The 23,497-nt window shown below is 37.4% G+C and overlaps 1 protein-coding gene across 1 annotated transcript in view; it reads left to right on the forward strand.

The window, feature by feature from the left end:
- The window catches only part of TMEM131 (transmembrane protein 131), a 116,161-nt gene that overhangs the window by 76,279 nt on the left and 16,385 nt on the right, over positions 1-23,497 (forward strand). The window contains exons 14-28 of the mRNA XM_058186245.1: positions 2,619-2,723; positions 3,967-4,053; positions 5,650-5,802; positions 6,289-6,364; positions 6,470-6,587; positions 7,573-7,711; positions 7,799-7,908; positions 8,367-8,433; positions 8,965-9,116; positions 10,917-11,059; positions 11,285-11,471; positions 16,271-16,456; positions 17,022-17,180; positions 17,894-18,486; positions 22,770-22,945. Of these exons, the coding sequence (XP_058042228.1) occupies positions 2,619-2,723; positions 3,967-4,053; positions 5,650-5,802; positions 6,289-6,364; positions 6,470-6,587; positions 7,573-7,711; positions 7,799-7,908; positions 8,367-8,433; positions 8,965-9,116; positions 10,917-11,059; positions 11,285-11,471; positions 16,271-16,456; positions 17,022-17,180; positions 17,894-18,486; positions 22,770-22,945 (2,451 nt within the window). The remainder of the gene's footprint in view (positions 1-2,618; positions 2,724-3,966; positions 4,054-5,649; positions 5,803-6,288; positions 6,365-6,469; positions 6,588-7,572; positions 7,712-7,798; positions 7,909-8,366; positions 8,434-8,964; positions 9,117-10,916; positions 11,060-11,284; positions 11,472-16,270; positions 16,457-17,021; positions 17,181-17,893; positions 18,487-22,769; positions 22,946-23,497) is intronic.

The raw sequence follows: 23,497 nt of genomic DNA on the forward strand, positions 1-23,497 counted from the left end.
ACGGCACGTCTGAGGAACTTGTTGCGGCCTGGGAGCGGGCGGCGGGGCCTTAGATCGTGTCGTGCCTTTGCGGCCTCTGACCCGGCGCGGGTCCCAACCGGCTCCCTGGTTCTCCGAGGAGCTGAGGGGATGAAGCGCGGAGAAGGCGCCTAGAGAGTTCCTGGAGGTCTAGCCGTTCAGAGGCTGATCGGACACTAGTGAAGTCCTATACAAGGACTTACCTAGTGGCATTGAGGAAGCGGCGTTGCTCGCCTCCTCCCTCATTGCGTCGGCAGATAACCGCCCAGCCGCCCTGTTCCGGGTGACTCGTTCCCTTCTTCACCAGGGGCGGGATGACCCGCTGCAGGGGCGTGCTGAGGAGTTTAACGGTTATCTATACGATAAAATCGTTCAGCTCCGGACGGGTTGGACCAAGATTGCAGTGACTCAGGTGAGGCGTCCGAGGGTGGTCTTGGTGACATTGTCTGGGATGAGTTTGACCCTGTGGCTCCGAGGACATGGACAGGTTGTTGAGTAGACTGAATGCCACCACGTGTTTACTGGACCCGTGCCCTCCTGGCTGGTGCTGGCCACTCAGGAGGTGACACGAGGCTGGCTCAGGCGATTCGATCGCTTCTTTGGTGGAGGTGTCTTTCCGGCCGCCTTGAAAGAGGCGGTGGTGAGACCCCTCCTTAAGAAGCCTTCCCTGGACCCGGCTGTTTTAGGTAATTATCGTCCAGTCTCCAACCTTCGCTTCGCGGCGAAGGTTGTAGAGAGTATGGTGGCATATCAGTTTCCCCTGCACCTGGATGAAACCGTCTATCTAGGCCCGTTCCCGTCCGGGTTCCCGCCCGGGTACAGCACAGAGACGGCTTTGGTCGCGTTGGTGGATGATCTCTGGAGGGCCAGGGATAGGGGTTGTTCCTCTGCCCTGGTCCTATTAGACCTCTCAGCGGCTTTCGATACCATCGACCATGGTATCCTGCTGCGCCGGCTGGAGGGATTGGGAGTGGGAGGCACCGTTTATCGGTGGTTCTCCTCCTATCTCTCCGACCGGTCGCAGTCGGTGTTGACAGGGGGGCAGAGGTGGGCCAGGCGCCTCACTTGTGGGGTGCCGCGGGGTCGATCCTCGCCTTCTGTTCAACATCTACATGAAGCCGCTGGGTGAGATCATCAGTGGTTTCGGCGTGAGGTATCAGCTGTGCGGATGACACCCAGCTGTACCTTTCACGCGGACCACCCCAACGAAGCTATCGAAGTGCTGTCCCGGTGTCTGGAGGCTGTACGGGTCTGGATGGGGAGAAACAGGCTCAAGCTCAATCCCTCCAAGACAGAGTGGCTGTGGATGCCGGCATCCCGGTACAGTCAGCTAAATCCGCGGCTGACCATCGGTGGCGAGTCATTGGCCCCGATGGAGGGGGTGCGCAACTTAGGCGTCCTCCTGGATGAACGGCTGTCTTTGGAAGATCATTTGACGGCCGTCTCCAGGAGAGCGTTTTACCAGGTTCGCCTGGTGCGCCAGTTGCGCCCCTTTCTGGACCGGGATGCCCTGTGCACAGTCACCCACGCACTCGTGACGTCTCGCCTGGATTACTGCAATGCTCTCTACATGGGGCTCCCCTTGAAGGGCATCCGGAGGCTGCAGTTAGTCCAGAATGCGGCTGCGCGGGTGATAGAGGGAGCCCCTCGTGGCTCCCGTATAACACCTATCCTGCGCAGACTGCACTGGCTGCCTGTGGCCTTCGGGGTGCGCTTCAAGGTTTTGGTGACCACCTTTAAAGCGCTCCATGGCATAGGGCCGGGTTATCTACGGGACCGCCTGCTGCTACCGAATACCTCTCACCGACCCGTGCGCTCTCACAGAGAGGGACTCCTCAGGGTGCCGTCAGCGAGGCAATGTCGTCTGGCGACGCCCAGGAAGGGCCTTCTCTGTGGGGCTCCCACCCTCTGGAATGAACTGCCCCAGGACTTCGTCAGCTTCGGACCTTGGACCTTCCGCATGAGCTTAAAACATATCTATTTAATTGCGCAGGACTGAGTTAGATTTTAGTTTATGGGTTTTATCTTGGGTTTTAATTTTTATATTTTTAATTAAGGCTTTTGAATAAGTTTTTTAATTGTTTTTAGAATTGTATTTATTGTATTTCTTGCTTTTAAATGCCTGTAAACCGCCCTGAGTCCTTTGGGAGATAGGGCGGTATATAAATATAAACAATAAATAAATAAATAAATAAATAAATATAGACCTCAATTAATATTATTGCTGCTGCAGTATTAAGAAACCCCTTGTTGCCATAAAATTACAGAAAGAAATAGGAGGAATTGTACACTTCTTTGCAGCATTTGTTTTAATTACAAGAATTCAAAGTCTTTCTTATCAGATTTCAGTGCTGTGTCCATTGGGATAATAATAAATTTCATGCAGCCTTCAAGATAATTTGAGCTGAACACAGCTGTTCTAAAATATATTGTCTGATACAAATAACATTGATGGGCAATTTACACTTAAAACAATGAATAAAGCATAGTTCTAACTCTTTCAACATACAAATTATTCAGATGACTGTTAATTTTTTGGGCAGGAGGGTGGGAGGAAATAGGAGACTAAGTTGGAATACATAATTACTTTTATTTTTCAGGTAACATTGATGCCTGGTTCATATACTGTATTCAGAGTAAGATTATTACCCAAAGAACTTGAAGGGATCCATGATGGAGCTATACAAATCACAACAGATTATGAGGTACTTCTAAATTATAAATTATATCATATTATACAAAATATTGAACCTGAAAGTATTATGTAGGAAAGTAGAAACTAAACTAAACAAATTTAAAAAGGAAAAACCCATGCACTTGCAGATAGCTATTTTGATATTTTTTTGCTTGCCAATATATTCATTATTTGTTATAATCCTTGATTACTCATTTACAGGTAACCCTCGATTTATGAATGGTCATTTAACCACTGTTCAAAGTTACAATGGCCTTGAAAAGAGTGCTTCACAGCCCCTAAAACATCCCCGCACCAGTTACTTGACTGCATTTTGGGTGCTTGGCAACCAGCTCACATTTATGGCTGGTTGCCAAGTTCCCCATGATCATCTGATGAACATTTGCAATCTTTTCTGCCAGCTTCCAATGGGGAAGCCAGCAAGGAAGGTTACAGATGGAAGGGAGCTGAAATTCTTTAGTAGGCGTCAGGAAAAGAAGAGAAATCTTAAGGGTTCCAGCTCTGTATCTGTAGTCTGCTGTGCATGCTACATGCAGCTTGCACGGAAATGAGATGGAATCCTTTGGTGGACTGCAGGAACATTTGAGAATGAAAGGTCTGCCTGTGGCGAAGATTTGAGTTCCACTTAATCTTCCAGGAAATCATTTAATGACTGTAACTGGAAGTGCCAAAACTGCAGTTGTTGAGTGAAGCAATTACACGGGCATCTTGCTTAGCGACTATATTGCTCAGCAGCCAACATTTTGCTCCCAGTTGTGGTTGTAAGTTGAGAACTGTGTGTATGAACAACTTTTTTGGATATCAAAACCAGAAATTTTATTTTTTTATAAGTTTGTTTTCTGAAAGTAAGTTACATTAATTTGATATTTTTGTAACTTGATGTAACTTGTAACACAAGTACACAGGAAAAGTACTAAATTGCTATAAGATAAAAATGACCCAGGCACCCACCCACCCCCAATGCAGAGCATGGGGCAGTTTGATTTCTTTAAGAAGCAGTAACTTCTTAATCACAAATCTGATACAGAAAGGCATCATGAATTTCTTTTATTTCTGATTTTCAATTCTGGGGTAGTGGATCTTTGAAAATAATGGTGGATATTAATTCAATTTTTTTAAGTAAACATAAGGATACATATGTTTTATAAAATAGATTTTCATAGTGCATAAAATATGGGTAGAAATGTGTTGATATAAAAATTAATCTAAGATTCAGATTATTACATTTATATTGCTTCCTCACTTTTCTATAGATCCTAACAATTCCTGTGAAGGCTGTTGTTGCTGTGGGCTCCTTGACTTGCTCTCCAAAACACATTCTGCTTCCACCTTCCTTTCCAGTAAGCTTTTATTTAGAATTTTCAAAAGATTCTTCTTGGTTTTTGGCTTTTGTGATGGTTTAGAAGAAAGTTTTGCTAAATAAATAGTATGCTGATACTGCAGGAATTCATTGAATGCTTTGCATTATGAGGCAATTAAATATTGGATTGTCTTAATTTTGGAGTGCTTTCCTAACTTGCTCATTAATAATTATAAAAGTAGGCTGAGTAACTCTAATCTCTAAGAAGCTAATATTAAGTGTTTCAATTACATTTCTGATTTAATAAGCAACTATTGTTAAAACACTTTTTTTGGCCTTATTTTTGATCCAAGGCAATTTCTTTTTAAGTTCTTAAAGAATAAATGCAAGTAATCCCCATGCCACTGCACATTCAAAAATAAAAAAGCTTAAGCTCTGCCAGTTTAACTAATTTTTGCATGACTAGCATTTATAAACTTGAATTTGTGATATATGTACAATGCCTGTTCAATAGCAAACACACACACACACACACACACACACACACACACACACACACCAGAAAGGGAACCTCCCATCATATGTATGACAAGTCACTGTTTTTATTCTGTTACAGTGGAATTTTTCTTAATGATATTGTTCCGTTGTAGAATAATTTGTAAAATGGAGACAAGAGAAAATAAGCTAAATTCAGTTTTAAATCAGTAGACTTACCTTATTTAACTTCTTGCACATCTCCAAGTCTTTGCTGGAAGATTTCTGAGCCTGAACCCAGAACATATTTGGAGAGAGATACAGAAAAGAGGTATCAATTTGGTCCACAAATAATGGCTTGCTTTTTTTTTTGCATATAGGCACTCTGAAAGTTCATTCACTTTATGCAATATTGCAACAAAGGTTTATTGTAACCTAAACTTAGATGAATATCTTATATAAAACATACAAGAAGTCAGTACTTTGTGACTAAAGCCTCAGTTGTATGTCATTCTTTTTCTCCTATTTACTTGTTATCTTTCTGTTTATTGACCAAAAGATAAAATAAATACTGTAGTCATACAATTATCATGCAGTATATAGTCATTTTATGACTTTGTGATGAAACTGTGACCTTCTTAATGTTGGTGAACTGCAACGTCCTACTATCTCAGTATGCCCAGTTCTGAGGGATTCCTTGTATAAATATCTGAACAAATATTTGGTTTCTGTTTCCACAAGCATTTCCATAAATAATTATGATTTTGTAATGCCAATTTCTTCATGAATTTTTATGTCCATGAACATTAGGTTGAGTGCATCACAATAAATCAAGGTAATTAGAATAGCTTAGCTGTAATATTGAAAGATTTTCTGAGTGTTTATCTACTTTTATAGTTCATTATCCTCTGACTGAACAGTTCAACCCTAAACACTCTAATACAATGGCAGATTTTGAAACACTTGCATGAAAGCATTTCTTAACTTATAATCATTTAAACTATATAGAAAATCATTCAACTGTGTGGCTTAAAATGGCCTAAATGAAATATTATAGAGATCTATATCAATTTAAAAGTTTTGTCTGCTTTAATAAATGTGTCAGAATGTTATCACCATGGATACAAAAGCATTAAAAGGAAAACATTTATATTTCTTCTAGGGCAAAGCAGTTCATCAAAGTTTGAGTCTTATGAATTCTTTCTCACAGAAGGTAAAAATACAGCAGATCCGATCATTATCAGAAGATGTTCGGTTTTATTACAAGAGAATACGAAGTAACAAGGAAGATCTAGAACCAGGGAAAAAATCAAAGGTTCGAACATTTGAATATGATTCATATGAACACAGTTATCTTTGGAATTGTCATCATTTATCAAGTCTGCTACAGGCATGAAAGGAGATGGGGAAAGGGAAGGGATTTTTCCCCCTTGTTCCTTTAGTTACCTGTTTATATGGGAGGTTTTTTTTGTCTCTTTTTACTGGAATCAGTAAGAAGGAAATTATTGCATTGGTTAAAAGGCTGACTATTTTGAGTGTATTTATTGAAGATCATGTAGAAACGGCTTCTGTATATCACAAACCCTCTCACAGTTCTTTGAAATCCCCTATTCCATATATAAAACTACTAACAGTATTCTGAGATTTTCAGGTATACAAATGGGAAGTATTTCTCAGTTTTACCTTATAGTTCTAAGTATCTTTTTGCTGGTAGTGGGAGTACACTAAAACGTTTTATATTTGCTGTCCCAAGATATGTTGTTGTTATTCAGGGTGTTTCCATCTTGCTTATATTTTCCAGATAGCTAATATTTATTTTGATCCTGGTTTACAATGTGGAAACCACTGCTATGTAGGTTTGCCTTTTCTGAGTAAATGTAAGTAATAATTTCTATAATTAACTATTAAAAGTGCTGTTATTATTGAAGGCTGTTATTATTTTGGATGAAATCATTTATTGGTGGTGGTTGTTTTTTTCCTAGCTGAATCAAAAGTACAGCACAGTGTATCAATGCAAGAAGATGCATGGGATTCAGATTGGGAGTTGCATGATAATTTATTCAGAGAATGGATTGGAATAAGAGATTATTCAAACAATCAGTGAGTTTATTTTAAAATATAGTTACATTTGAGTTAACTGATTTTTTTAAAATGGGTCACTTGTTTGTTAAAATGTTGTAAATGATAAGTGTTAAGCAAATAAGAAACATAAAAGAAATTATTTTTTAATGAAATTGCAAGAATTAATTTAGAAACTATAAATTTAAGATAAACCATTCAACAAATAAGCTGAAGAATTTATCATAAACGGTAACAAGTGTTTTTTCTTAGTTATACAAGGCATGCCCTTAAAGAAGGTCAGCAAGTCAAGATAGAGATAAGTGAGCAACAATGCTTCAACTTTATAAATGAGTGCTTAATGCAAAAAATAGGTGGGGTTTTGATTGTACATTCATACTTGCTGTCTTGATCTTTTTGACACGCAGAAATGTGCACATTACAAAGAATATATTATATACAATTCTGATTATATTAATTTTGTAAATAGTTCAAAGAATCAGATTATGTGTTTATCATATAGTTGATTTTAGCATCTTGTGAATGCTTCTATTTAGCCATATTGTGGTTCATAAACTCTTTGATTCCATACTGTAGAAGCATGTGCCACTAATAGAGACCTTTACTAATAATGGTTCCATTCATTAGATGTGTGAGCCATGGCTTAACTCTATGCCCAGTAGACGCTTTAAACAAGTCTTCCAATTTCCATATTTATTTATTTATTTTCATTTATTTTTCACAATTTTGAACTCCCATCACCCACAGAGACAGACATATGCAAATTATATATAGAATTATTTCATCATTTTACCATGGAAAATGTTTTATGTCTTTCTCAGTATTATGTTCCTCCCTCCTTTGCGTCATTATATCTCTAGAACTAGAGTTAATAATATATTTTAATGAAATATAATTCTTTTTAAAATCAAAATGTAATGCAGAATTGTGAAATTATGGTTTTTCTGTGTAAATTCCATGAACTACTGTTACTTTTTTGTTCGTTTAACATTTTTTTAATTTCTAGGCTGAGTGCTGTATTTGAAGTGGACACAGATCTTCAAAAGGCTGTGACATCCAAAATCACAGCAGAATTGGCCTGGCCCTCTTTACTTGGCTCACAGCACCAATTGGATTTCTCACTTACCAATACAAATGGTTCTTCTGTAAGTCTTGGCATTGTTAATAGAGTAAAGCTTAATATTTTTTATCTCTTTTATACAATAAATCTGAAGCTAAATTTGTTCCATTAGGAAGAAGAAATTGTTCTAGAAAATCCTGCGGATGTTCCCGTCTTTGCTCAGCTTCTTCCCATAGCACTGTACTCTAATCCATCAGTCTTTGTAGATAAGCTACTTGACAGGTAAGGGTTGATACTAACAGGGTTGATAAGGAGATTAACTGTATATTCCATTGCCTTGATGTCATTTATATTTTAATTATAAGTTCCTTGTGTATTTTTCTGTCTGATTAATGCATAACCACATTTGAAAAGTAGATCTCCCCAATCATATGATCGGGATGTCCTTAGTGATGGTCACTGGTTTCTGAGAGGAATGACCATGGGATCAAAGCCCTGCTTCTGCTTGACATGCATTATAAATGCATAAAAAGGGGTGGATCTTTGATTGTTTAGCTGCACCTGCAACTTTGAAACAAGCTTCTTCAAGCAAAAATATTTCACAGTTTTACTATGGTGTGTAATTAACTTAGAATATTATTCAAATATATCTTTTAATATATTTTTTCAAAGGGATTTCTTCAAATAAATTTTATTTTTCTAAATTCATAAATGTGGCTAATAAAATATGTTTCTTTTAGATTTAATTTAAGTAAAACAGGAGACATCAATTTGAAGACATTAGAATTTCAAGTTTCTAGAAATTGTGTAAGTAACTCTCACTTCTTGATTTTCTTTAAATATCAATCTTGGTATAATATAGTAATTAAAAATAAGAACTGTATATTTAGAATTCCTGGTTCAAATTGTATTTCCACTATGCACTTAATGAATATCCCAAAGCAGAATGAGCAGCCCTTGGACAATGGCCCGTAGTAAGTTGCCCAAAAAAGTTTACTTCACAAAAATAAGAACAAAGCAAAATTTTCATCCTGCTAAATCATTGTATTAATGCCATGTTCTATACACCTCTCATAAATCAAATATATTTTATTTTTTTAAAAATGTAGCTCTGATACTAAAATTAGTCATGCTGTTAAAAGAAGTCAGTGACAAACCAAAAGTAATATTGAATTCTATCTGAATATGCACATCTACAAATTGTGCTTTGGTTGTTAGGACTCTCACGTATTTACTAAATATATGGATTTGCTTTTTATGTATTGAAACTTAAGATTTCTAATATATGTTGCATTTTATACAATTCTCTAACTTCTGAATTTTATTCTCTTTTCAAAGGGTCAGACATTGCAGAGCTCCACAGGATTTATAGAAGGGTTGTCTCGACAGTCAGTTTTAAATGTAATTTTAAAACCTGGTGAGAGAAAATCTATTAAAATAAAATTCACTCCAGTCCTTAATAAAACTGTTTCATCCTTAATAATTATCAGGTACAGTATGCTTTCTGAATATAATTAACAAATATTACTTCTGAATTTTGACTATAATTTTTCCAGGTGGATTATTCAAGATGACTTGCAATTATTTTGTAGCTGTATAAGAAATTAGATGAAATGTTTTGTTACAAATACCTGATCCAAGTTACAGAACTTGTTGTCCTAAAAGTATCTTTAATGTACATATTGCTTTTTTATAAATGCTTTGCATTAGAGGAAAGATAATTAGCTAAGATTGTATTTTATTTATGTATTGATTATCATGTGGAAAACATATTTCATGAAGAGAGACACAGCTGCATTTTTATCAGACATTTGACCCAATGATAAGTAAACATGGCTCTTTGTTTTGTCCAGTTGACACATTTATTTCCTCAATGAGGCTATCAGAACACCATAGAGATGTCAACTAGCCTGCAATGGGCTTAAATTTAATTCAGTTAGATTCTGTCCTGTTTAGGATTAAATTAACTCTTAATTAGCCAGTTGTGTTGTGGGTGAAACTACAGATAGTCATTTGCTTACTACCACTTCAATGATCGTTCAAAGGTACAACAATGTTGAATGAGGGGTGCTTACAACCAGTCCTCAGAGTTCCAGCCAGCACAACAGTCATGTATTTGTGATCTAGAGACCTGGTACCTGGCTTGCAATTATGACATTGCAGTGACCTATGGTCACATAATTGCAATTCCCATTATTCCTTGCCAGCTTCCCACAAAGCAAAGTCAATGAGAAAGCCAGTAGGAAATTCAAAATTGCTTTTATTCCCTCTGCTTTTTTGCCTGCTGCTTTCTGGAGCATCTGCCCATGGTACCCCCTGCAGCACTCCCTGTGTACCCATCCACCCTCCAGTGTTCTTGCCTGTGGCTCCTTTGAATTCTCCAACCTGCTTGCCTGGGACTCCCATCTGTTCCTGCTTAATGATCTTAGAGTTATAATGATAGCCAGGTCTGCCAGGATTGCCATCCCTAAGCAATGTGATCACGTAATGGTGCACTTTGTGACCACATCACTTAGTAATGGAAATTGTAGGCATAATTGCCATTGTAAACTAATAATTTGAAAGGGACCTTGGAATCCTAGTGGACGATCACTTAAACATGAGCAAGCAGTGTGCAGCAGCAGCCAAAAAAGCTAATACAGTCCTTGGTTTTATAAACAGCGGCATAGAATCAAAAGCACATGAAGTATTACTACTGCTTTGTCAATCCTTAGCAAGACTACACCTGCATCCAGTTTTGGTCACCACATTACAAAAAAGATGATGAGACTGGAAAAAGTGCAAAGAAGAGCAACTAAGATGATTAAAAGCATGGAGACAAAAACATACGAAGAATGGTTGCAGGAATTGGGTATGACTAATCCAGAGAAAAGAAGGACCAGGGGTGACATGATAGCAGTATTAGAGGGGCTGCCACAAAGAAGAACGGATCAACTTATTTTCCAAAGCACTAGAAGGCAAGACAAGAAATAGTGGATGGAAACTAATCAAGAGACTCAATCTGGAATTAAGGAGAAGCTTCCTAACAGTGAGAACAATTAACTAGTGGAACAGCTTGCAATCAGAAGTTGTAGGTGCTTCATCATTGGAGGTTTTTTAGAAGAGACTGGATAGCCACCTGTCTGAAATGGTATAGGGTCTCCTGCTTGAGCAGAGAGTTGGACTATATGACCTCCAAGGTCCCTTCCAGCTCTATTCTGATTGAAATTGAAATTGTGGCATAGCTTAAAAATAATTAAACATTGTTATGTGGTTAATTTTATGATGATTCTATTGCTTTTGTTTTATAGAAATAATTTAACAATAATAGATGTTATAATGGTTAAAGGACAAGGAACAACAGAAAGCATGAAGATTGCAGGAAAAGCACCCGGAGTAACCAATTCATTGAGATTCAAAATCACTGAAGCATTACTAAAAGATTGTACAGAAAGTGAGTATTTTAATCACTAGAGTTAAAACAGTCCATTCCATGTAAAAGTGCTCAAGAAAGATAATCAATAAAATATTACTTTTTTCTCTTTTTTAAAAAAAGACTAAATGAAACAAGGTCAATGATGGTTTTATTAAAAATAAAGAAAACTGATATAGACTAATATCTCTTTTATGAAACAACATATGGATTATAATATTAAATGCTTTGTTCTCTTTGTTACAGAAACAAAGTTAAAGGAGCCAAATTTTACTCTGAAAAGAACATTCAAAGTGGAAAATACAGGACAGCTTCAGCTTAACATAAAATCCATGGAAATCAGTGGATATTTATGTGAAGGATACGGATTTAAAATAGTTAATTGCCAAGAATTTGCACTAAGTGCCAATGCCTCTAAAGACATTGTCATATTGTAAGTGTCCTTGTGCTAAATACTGGCATCAATTTCAATTTACAGGATAACCCTAAATTATGTGTTCTTTGTATTGTGTATAAACAAACTCTTTACCAGTAATTTACACAAATCCAGGAATATATTTTGCGTCAGACCTGAAACGAACTGTTATATACCAGGTGTTCTGCCACTCCATTTTAGATTGACTGCCCTTCAACAGAAACAAAACCTACAGTGTTTCAGCTTGTAACAAAATCAAGGGGATGTACAGGTGAAACAAAAAATTAGAATATCGTGCAAAAGTTCATTTATTTCAGTAATGCAACTTAAAAGGTGAAACTAATATATGAGATAGACTCATTACATGCAAAGTGAGATAGTTTACCCCTTGATTTGTCATAATTCTGATGATTATGGCTGACAGCTCATGAAACCCCCAAATTCATAACCTCAGAAAATTAGAATATTGTGAAAAGATTCAATATCCTAGGCTCAAAGTTTCCCATCCTAATCAGCTAATTAAGTCATAACACCTGCAAAGGGTTCCTGAGCCTTTAAATGGTCTCTCAGTCTGGTTCAGTAGGAATCACAATCATGGGAAAGACTGCTGACCTGACAGTTGTGCAGAAAACCATCATTGACACCCTCCATAAGGAGGGAAAGCCTCAAAAGATAATTGCAAAAGAAGTTGGATGTTCCCAAAGTGCTGTATCAAAGCACATTAATAAATAGAAAGTCATGTGGAAAGGAAAAGAGTGGAAGAAAAAGGTGTACAAGCAGCAGGGATGAGCCTGGAGAGGATTGTCAGGAAAAGGCCATTCAAAAGTGTTGGGGACTTTCACAAGGAGTGGACTGAGGCTGAAGTCAGTGCATCAAGAGCCACCACACACAGATGGATCCTGGACATGGGCTTCAAATGTCATATTCCTCTTGTCAAGCCGCTCCTGAACAACAAACAACATCAGAAACGTCTTACCTGGGCTAAAGAAAAAAAAAGAACTGGCTTGTTGCTCAGTTGTCCAAAGTTCTCTTTTCTGATGAGAGCAACTTTTGCATCTCATTTGGAAACCAAGGACACAGAGTCTGGAGGAAGAATGGAGAGGCACACACTGCAAGATGCTTGAAGTCCAGTGTGAAGTTTCCACAGTCTGTGTTGATTTGGGGAGCCATGTCATCTGCTGGTGTTGGTCCACTGTGCTTCATTTAGTCCAGGGTCAATGCAGCCGCCTACCAGGAGATTTTGGAGCATTTCATGCTTCCTTCCGCAGACGAGCTTTATAGGGAAGTTGAGTTCATTTTCCAGCAGGACTTGGCACTTGCCCACACTGCCAAAAGTACCAAAACCTGGTTCAATGCCCATGGGATTATTGTGCTTGATTAGCCAGCAAACTCGCCTGACCTGAACCCCATAGAGAATCTATGGGGCATTGCCAAGAGAAAGATGAGAGACCTGAGACCGAACAATGCAGAAGAGCTGAAGGCCGCTATTGAAGCATCCTGGTCTTTCATAACACCGCAGCAGTGCCACAGGCTGATAGCATCCATGCCACGCCGCATTGAGGCAGTAATTGATGCAAAAGGGGCCCAAATCAAGTACTGAGTACATATGCATGCTTATACTTTTCAGAGTTCCGATATTGTTCTATGTAAAATCCTTGTTTTATTGATTTCATGTACTATTCTAATTTTCTGAGATTGTGAATTTGGGGTTTTCATGAACTGTCAGCCATAATCATCAGAATTGTGACAAATCTAGGCGTGAACTATCTCGCTTTGCATGTACTGAGTCTATCTCATATATTAGTTTCACCTTTTAAGTTGCATTACTGAAGTAAATGAACTTTTGCACGATATTCTAATTTTTTGAGTTTCACCTGTAGGGCAAAGTTAGTGCCTATCACTCATTTCTTCCCTCTTCTTTTAACCCTAACACTGTCCTCACAAATCCCCCCCGATTTTTCTTCTCACTGCCACAAACACCCCTAGCATCCCAACAGACTGGCCTGCCCATCCCTCTGAATTCTACATAATTGTTGCCTTCCCTCAGTGTCTCCCAGGCTTTTCATTCATAGCTGCTGCCAGTGCACTGGCCTATGTGTCCTTAAACCTTTGATACTAATGTTTAATGTTCATAAATGTAGTTGCTAAGGAAATTCCTTGGGCTTTTTCCCCAGCCTTCCCTCATCCATCTAATCCTGTCTGCCCAGATTGAACTCCATTTCAATTTTTATCCAGAACATTCATGGAACATTTCAGTAATAAAATGCCTTGTACATCCCTACCTTTTACTATATAAAAAAATCTATGTGTAGATGCAGGAGAAAATATAATGTTGGTTAGGACGAGAAAATGTTCCGTCCCCTAAATTATCTTCCCAGGAACTTGGAAAAAAATAATGTCTTGTCAGTTTAGCCAGAAAGCACTTAAAAGGCCAAAACTGGGGGGAAATACTAGGAGGCCAGGAAAATGCTCTAGGAAGCAGGAGAACTATTAGATAAACCCATGAAAACAACTTCCTAGAAAGTAATTACCGTATTTTTCGCACCTGACCATAAGACACACCTAGGTTTAGAGGAGATAAACAAGAAACAAAATATCAGGCGGAGCCTGAGAGGACCACAGATAGGTGTCCTCTCATGTGCCAGCTCTGCCTATTGACTCCTGCACTGCAGAAAAGAGACAGAAGAGGAGGGCAATGACAAAGACAAAAGAGGCAGGGTTCAATACTATAAAAGGACCCCACCACCTCAGCCCAGCTGCTATTCATCAAAGGACCAGCACCGTTTCCACCCACTTTTTTGGGGGGGGAGTGCATCTTATGGAGCGAAAAATATGTGTCGTGTCCCACTCCTCCGCTGACGGCCGGGTCAGGGAAATCCGAATCAGGCTTGCCTCTGCAGCTCTGCCCAAAGTCCTAGCAAAGTCCTCAGAGCAGGCAGGAGACCAGAAAGTGACTTCAGCAAGATAAGTTCGACTTTGCCTGAGTCAGAGACTGCCAGAAAGCAGATCCTTTATATAGGCCATGGGGTTTGGCTCCATGACTCAGCACTCATTAAGGCCTGCCCCTCCCTTCCTTCTGTTGCCTCCGCCTATCCAGTTTTCTGATGCGAGGGTCACTCCAATCAGCAGCTGTTGGAAATAAACCTTCCTCAGGCTCACATGCTGTGGAGGAGGGGGAGGGGTCTAGCTGCTCCGTTTGCCTGGGCATGGAGCCAGGGCTGGGGCTGGGGGGTGCTCCCTCCTCTGCAGCTTGTCTGGGCATGGAGCCAGGGCTGGGGCCAGGAGGCATACATTCCTCCGTGTTCGGGAGCAGATAAGAAGGCCCCGGCTGCTTTGAGAGCGGGCAAGACACAACAATATGGTACTTTCATGAAATCCTTCTTCTATGTGCACCATTGTTCTTAGTTCCAGCCCATTACCTCACAGATTTCATCCTAATTACCTCACTGACCTTATCATCACTTATCATCACATGCTGAATCCAATCATATACATCTATTAATTCTTACAACTCTATATAAAGAAGTGGCATCCTTGCCCCCTTTTTTAGGTTTGCTGCATCTGCCTCCAATACTAAACTATTTGCTTCAGTGGAATATCATATGGGTCCATACTAAAAGTCCTGAAACCTTCCCGATTTTGTAGGTCGTATAACATTTTTAATAACCAACTACTCCAGAGTCAAATCACATCAAATTAATTACAGTCCTAAGGCCAGATACAAGCAAAATATCTAATAAAAGAATTACATCATTCTATAAATACGTTTAACAGAAAAATGTATAATAGAATCCAAAAATAAAAACAAAGATACTAAAATAAATCCAAATAAAATAGTATTATAAAAAGTTGCAAACCTAAGTAATGATGTGGCTTATCATACAAATGGTAAAAGAAATTTTAGTGATGTGAAGTTATTTTCGAGTTTTTGTCCAAAAGAAGTAACATTAAATAGAAATCACACTGATGTGATTTTGATTTGACTATTCCAGAATATATCTAAAAAGGTTAAATCATGGCAACCGGAACAGTTTATTAAATTGAGACATTTTGTTAATCATCCAAAATGAATAGATGAATAACAAAATGACTCAGTTTAATAAACTTTGGCCCAGTAGCCATGATTTAACCTTTTTAGATATTTTTGGCTTGGATGGTTGAATCCTCATTTATAGACTACTCCAGAGTTATTCATGTATCATAATGCCTTATTCTGGGGTCTTTCTGGATACTGTATGTACATGACTGAATGTAGCGATCTTGGACTCAATATCCCTCCTGAAACTAAGATGGAGGATAGCCTATACTTACCGTAAATAGCCTAAATATCCAAGAACCTTGTGGGTTATAGAATATGAAAGTTCATTAGATATATCCTCACTATTTCTTTCCTTTATCTACAATTGGGGCAGGAGCAAATTATAGTGGATGTTCTGTTAAGTTTCTTGCATTTTTCAATAGTTTTATACACCCCCATATTATTTTATTTCCATGTATCTTGCATGAACACCCAAAAATGTTTCATAATGAAAAATGGCACAGTGAAAGAAATAAAGCAAAATTCAAGCAAGACCTAAATGTGAAAGGATTTTCTCCTTTTTAAAATAAAAACATTCATATGCTTCACTTTTTCAGTATTGTTGCATGGTTATTTAACAAGAATTGAAGAAAGTTATTGCATTGATTACTGTTGGACCATCAAAAATGACATGGACTTTTAGAATGGCTCTAACTTAATTAGAATTTGCAAAGTTGCTTTTTTATTGTTGTAAATGATATAACCTGGATAAGTAGAAAGTCTTTCTTTATTCCAACAGGTTTACACCAGATTTCACTACTTCCAGAGTCATTCGTGAATTGAAACTAACCACAGCAGGAGGCTCAGAATTTATATTTGTATTAAATGCATCTCTTCCCTATCATATGTTAGCAACTTGTGCAGAAGCTTTGCCAAGACCAAATTGGGAGTTGGCACTGTACATAGTAGTCTCAGGAATAATGAGGTATTATGTATCTCTTTTTCTTCTTCTTCTTCTTTTTTGTTTTTTGTTTTTTTGCTCTCTACTTGTTAAGAAAATAAGTCTTCATGCAGGTAGTCCCCAACCTATGCCCACAGTTGGGACAAGAATTTCCATCATAAGTTAATGTGGTAATAAGTCGAATCATTATGTAACCAGATCAATTTTACAACCATTTTACCTTGGTCATTAAGTCATCACATTGTTGTTAATTGAATCCAGCTTCCCCAGTTGTGTACCTGTTGGAAATTGACTGGGAAAGTCACAAATTGTAATCAAGTGACTGTGGAATGTGGCAACCAGTTGTAAAAGAACTACTATTGAAATACTTGCACTGGTTGCCATTTATTTATTTTTTATAAATTGAACCAGTAAAAATTAAAACAAATCCTGTCTGATTATGTTGAGCCAATATTTAAGCTTATTTTATATATTTTATAGTTTAGTAAATCAAGGAATTTTATAATTAGTATCAGTGCAAACAGACTACCATTGTATCTTTTGATTTTTAAGTATCAAAATAATAAAAGCACTTACAATTCTCTTGCAGTGTGCTCTTCCTTTTGGTAATTGGAACAGCCTATTTAGAAGCTCAAGGAATTTGGGAACCATTTAGAAGGCGCCTTTCCTTTGAAGCTTCCAATCCTCCTTTTGATATGGGAAGGCCATTCGATCTCAGGAGAATACTTGGAATTTCATCTGATGGAAAGTATGGCTTTACTTAGAAATTGAATGCTTTAAAGTGACAGTTTCATGAATGTATGTTGCCCTCAAAATGTGTTTGTATTGGACTTTGAGCAGATCTGTGTATATAAAGAATAATTACGGAATTAAAATTCACTGGGCAAATGTGTTGTTTATATTATATTGCCTAATAAATGCCAATTAATATATTATTTCCCCAAAATTGGTTGAAAATTAAAGATTATTTTAATCCTGGATGTATGTCAAATTAGTAAATCCATGGTATATTTTATAGCAATAGAAGTAGAATATAAATCAAAATGCAAAAATAAATAATAATGAACAGCTTTATCCTTATCCTAATATACAGATCCTTTTGGTATGATTATATCATGTGAATATATTATAAGTGATGCATGAGACCAGCCTTTAGTTATTTGCAGAATTCTAAGGATAATATATGGTTGAAAGTCAATTATACAGAAAATATGTACATGAAGAAAGAATGGCAATGGAATCTTAAAAGGGGGTTAGCAGTGATTACGGAATGGAAACTTATTTATATATTGAGCTTTTAGATCAAAATTAAATTCCACATTTTTCCACATATTTCTTTATGGTATTAAAATTAAATTTAATACCTAGTCATTAAAATCTCATGCATTTTAGTAAGTAGGTCGATCCCCATATTCTAAATATTTGCATTGTGAGATTTAAAGGCGGTTATTTTTATTTCAGCTTGAATCCCCTTGGATCAGAGTCAAATCACAGTACTTCCAGAGGAATCTATGGACCAGGAAATTCCTCATCACGATCCAGTGCAGGAAGTCATAAGCAATGTAACTCATCAGTGAATCTACACAGCAATAGAAATTCAGTTGAAGTTGATAGTATGAGATTTAAAAACAGTTCTAATATTGCAAACAGAACTTCTGTGCAGGCAGGTTCTGCACAGTCTATGAACAGAGCAGGTTCTGTCTGCTTGGATTCTAATGCTGCAGCTCAGAATCATGCAGCAGGCAGGAAATCTAGAAGTACAAAACAAAATTTGCAATCAAACCAGCAGCATGCATCAGTTTCATTAGAGCAACATTTACCGGAGCTACCAGTGGTATCTCAGCAACAAGAGCAGCAGAATGAAAGTTCCTCATCACAAATTCAGCAGCCTGCACCTTCACATTCAGAATGTGCTAATAACACAAGGCATAGTTCAGAAGACTCTGATATTGCCACTCTCATGGAAACCATGGATAAAGACTTTGATCACCCAGAATCACCTTCTCCAGAGGTATTTACAGAACAACCACCTTCTCCAGTAGCAAAAAATAAAGGTAATAAATTCCTGATTAACTGTACTTTTAAGTAGTATATAAAGTTAAAGTTAAAACGGGTTGTTGAAAGAAAATATTTCTAAAGACAAGCATCTATCATGCATTTCTTCTTTATGAGCAAACCAGTATAAGATTTTATTGATCTGAGTCAGCAACTACTAATATACAAGTAATTCTTGACTTACGACCACAATTGAACCCAAAAATTGATGTTGCTAAGCAAGACATTTATTAACTTTTGTTCCATTTTACGACCTTTCTTGCCACAATAAGTGGCAATAAGTGAATCACGGCAGTTGTGAAGTTAGTAAAACGGTTGTTAAGCGAATCTGGCTTCCCCATTGACTTTGCTTCTCAAAAAGTCGCAAAAAATGATCACAAGACCCCAGACCATCATAAATATGAACGGTTGCCAAGTTGGTTGCCAAGCATCTGAATTTTGATCACATGACCATGGGGATGCTTCAGGGGTCATAAGTGAAAAATGGTCCTAAGTCACTTTTTCAGTGCCATTGTAACTTCAAATGGTTGAAGCTTATCAAGTGATTGGTGATTTGGAGGAATATTGCTAGATAAGGGAGAGGACAGAAGAGGCAATAACTTACAATTCTAGCTGCTTATACTATTTCCATAATTGGGGAGGAGAGGGAAGCAAGAGAACCACTATTGCATATTTTGGAAGTGGGACAGAATTGTTTTTAGAGATAAAGAAGAATTTGGCAGCTGGTCTAACATTTTAATATGTGTGTCTGTGTCTCTGTGCAGAAGAATCCTGGGAACCAAAACAAACTTTAGTGTTATGTTTTCAAGCTTTAAAAAATGTGAACATACACAAATGCTTGCTTGTATACACATACATACACTCACTCTCCATGATTTTTGGATACACGACAGATCAAAAGGTCAACACTGTACAAGGTTTTGAAACTATTATTATCCATCAAAATACATTACCCATAAGTCTTTTTTTGTTTGTCTCAAAGATAGGGGCATTTTTTTCCCCAGCCTGAGAAATCTAATAGAATGCAAGGAAGCCAAACCTTTACCTATAACTTTATGTAAATGTGAATAAAATAATTTACTCATAAACACTATGTCAGGAAAGGATACCATGGAAATAAGGAATCTGAAATATGGTTATATCACATGTGGGATTTGAATGCACTCCCTTGTATTTCAAATTTTACAATTTTTGATGATTAATGGTTTGATTTGAATTTTGTGTGTCATCCGGTCACACACATAAGAGAGGTGGCTATATAAATTTTATAAATAAATAAATGTCACCTAAATTTTAATTTTCAGGTTAACTATATCCTGAAACCTCAAGGTTGTTTTAACTTAACTAAAACCAATAAAATTTTTACTCTAAAATTCTACCAACAAGCAATCCCAACCATAACATGAAAATAATATTTATGATAAAATTATTGCTAAATACTGTATTTTATTAATTTTATGCCATCATGTTGTTTCAACTCCTAAGTGACCACATAGCTTAAGTTTCTCCTCCATGATAATCTATTCCTATCCTGTTCTTTCAACGGTACACCCATAACCACCTTAGCTGAGTCCATCCATCTTGCTGCTGGACATCCTCTTCTTTCCTTTCCTTCCACTCCTTCTGCATTAGAACCTTTTCTAGAGAATTGTATCTTTGTATAATCTGTCCAAAGTATAAAAATTTGAGCCTGATCATTTGTGCCTTTAGTGAGAGTTCTGGATTGGTTTGAATTACCAAAGTTCAAAGGTTCAAATACTCATCCTCTTCTGCTTCTTTTAAAGTCCAACTTTTGTTTCATATCACAATCTCCCCGGTCATTTACCCCGACAATCCATATATTCTGGTAGCCGAACATCTCTGTAGTCACTTTGATGACTCAGTGACTAGCTTAAGCTCCATGACCTGATTTTTCACTTTGAGTGGGATTTTAGGGTAAAGGCAAGAAGCAGACAAATGCTGATCTAGCAAAATTGTTATTTTTTTAAATAAAAATGCAATTGACTGCACAAAACTGCTTAGCAGGCAGCATGTTTTTTTTTAATAAAAATGTTATTTTTTAACAACAAACAAACATAAAAAACTCATCAAACCAGTTACAATGTGCTGGTGGGGTGTTTACATATCTTCTTGTGCAACTTCAAAATAGACTTCTCTTTCGTACATATATCTTATATTATCTGGGTCCCTTATTCAATCTAAGTCTTTTCTAACATATCTTTCCTTCTAACCAGTAATAAAATAAATCCCATATTTTATAATATTGCTTATGTTCTTCTTCTCTAATTTCAAATGTCAATTTACTCATCTCTGCACATTCCATCATCTTCCTAATAATTTCATCTTGTGAAGGTAATTTCTTATTTTTCCACTTTTTAGCAAACACAATCCTGGCTGCTGTAATGATAGTCACAATCAAGTATTTTACATATCTAGTATATATTTCAGGTATAATTCCCAACAAAAAAACTTCTGGCTTAAAGTCAATATGTTTTTTGATCATTTTCTCCAACCATGTGTGTATTTTAGTCCAATATCTTTTTGCTTCAACACATGTCCACCACATATGGTAATATGATCCAGGTGTCTGATGACACTTCCAACATTTTTTGGATTTATCCCTGAACATTCTAGCAATTCTTGTCGGAGGTAGATGCCACCTGTAAAACATCTTATACAAATTCTCTTTGTATGCTGTAGACATTGTCATTTTATAGTTATACATCCATAATTTCTAGCAGGCAGCATGTTATATAGACTTGACTTAAAAAGTGTTATCCTCTAAAGCAGGGATGTCCAAACTTGGCCCCTTGAAGAGTGGTGGACTTCAGTTCCCAGAATTGCCCAGCCAGCAACTTGCTCATATTTATAGCTCATGGTGGCTGGGGAATTCTGGGAGTTGAAGTCCACCACTCTTCAAGGGGCCAAGTTTGGACACCCCTGCTCTAAAGCCATGATGGTGAACCTATGGCACACGTGCCAGAGGTGGCATGCAGCGCCCTCTCTGATGGCACACGAGCCATTGTCCCAGTTCAGCTCTGCTGTGCATGCGCGCACGCCTCCTGCCAGCCAGTTGGTCTTCAGGTCTCTGCTGCGCATGGGCAGGGCGCATGTGGGGGGTGAGGCGCATGTGGGGGTGCTGTGTGCACATGCATGGGGCAGGGGGCATGTGTGGGGCCAAACACATTGTGTTTTGGGGGTTCGTGCACACTTTGGACACTCGGTCCGGAAAAGTTTACCCATCACTGCTCTAAAGAGTATCATAGAAATAATGAACAATTGTTATTTTATTTACAATACAATAAAGTCCTTCATAAATAGAAAATCAACAGCAATTGGATTTGAGCAAATTTAGTGCCGAGTCTCATACTTTATCGTACACATATGTGTAACTGTAAAAATGTAAAAAAACGACAGCAATTCAAGCCAATCTCTTAAGACCAATGCTTCACATGCAGGCTTGACACTAGAACTTAATTATGTATTAGCAGAGACCCAAAAATGAATTACTGATTGAAATACAGGCAAAAGTTTATATCTATCCCAGTTAATTCTTGTGATCATGTTTGACTCGATCACAAGGGGGAATATAGCCTCACACTTGATCTATTATGGATTCTCAGTGTTTTTTCCCCATTGATAATACTAGGGTCTCAGGACCTTATACAATTTCTAGAAATATATCCTGAATTGAGACAAACAAAGATGTACAGGAATAGAGAAGAATTTCTTACCTGTATAACAGCCTGTGGAATAGGCCTTTTTAATGTACATTTATACAGAATTCTCTCTATCCCTCACAAAAGAGGTTGTTTTCTGAGGATTAATGCTTTGGGTTCTGGAAGGGGAGGTATAGCAACCTTCACTTCCAGAACCAAACCTGTTCCTGCAGGGAGGGCATCACTGAATCATCATCATATTTACTGTACTGCTGAGTTATCTACTGTTTCATGTAAGGCATTCTGAATTAATATTATCATTTTTTAAACCACTTCAACCACCAAACTAAATTACAATGGAAGAGAATACATTTTTCTATTAGTTATAATTCTTTAGAAATGTAGAAAAATACAGCAAAATACTGCTTTGTCATGACCACTATAAGAACAATCCAAAGCTGAAACTAGTTTATATCAGAATGTGTCATGTCAGAAAGCATCTAGCTATGATTTTCTCTTTTACTATTTTAGTTTGATATCTGTTTGTTTAATGTTTTATAAAGCATGTTGATCTGGGAGGTTTAATAAATTTTGAAACAATGTAACTACCTTTATCATCCTAGGGAAAGGAAAACAATTTCAGCGAAAATCTAAGCCCCCAAAGAAGCGTGAAGAAAAGGAGCACAGGGGAAAGGGTAGGCAACAAGAGGATGAATTAAGAGATGCTCTAGCAGATGATGACAGTTCTTCAACCACAACAGAAACTTCAAATCCAGATACAGAAGCTGTTCTGAAAGAGGTACAGAATTTTAATAGGAATAGCTTGGATAGCATTTTAAAAACTAGAATATTGTCTATCAATGCCTTCAGTAGATTTTTTTTAATTATCAACATCACTGTAGTTTTTAAGTTTTATAAGCAGATATATTATTTGATATGGCGATCCTCTTCCATCTGTTGCTGTATTTTATAGTGTTAAAATATGAGGCAATCTTGTGCTGAACCTTTAGCAAAGTTTCTTCCTGTGTCCTAATTCACAATTAACTCACAAAACTATTAGTTTGGAAGGAAAAATAGACTTAACACTGCTAGAGTGGAATTAGGACCAATTGACAATGCAGGCAACATCCAGAGTTTTAGAGATATACAAAAAGTTATTTGGACAAACCATCCATAAGGCATAGCATTATAGAAAAGTGATTATTTAGTTAAAGGTCTGTCCAAGTGCTCTTTAAAGTTTGATATACCTTTTAGGAAGAATACTCAGAAAACAGATATAAGCAGGTTTCAAATTTCTAATTTTAGAATGAAAAACTAGATTATATGATTAAAGGGCTATTTCTAGAAGGTA

The sequence above is a fragment of the Ahaetulla prasina genome, chromosome 5, assembly GCF_028640845.1.
Source record: "Ahaetulla prasina isolate Xishuangbanna chromosome 5, ASM2864084v1, whole genome shotgun sequence".
In the NCBI taxonomy this organism is placed as follows: Eukaryota; Metazoa; Chordata; class Lepidosauria; order Squamata; family Colubridae; genus Ahaetulla; species Ahaetulla prasina.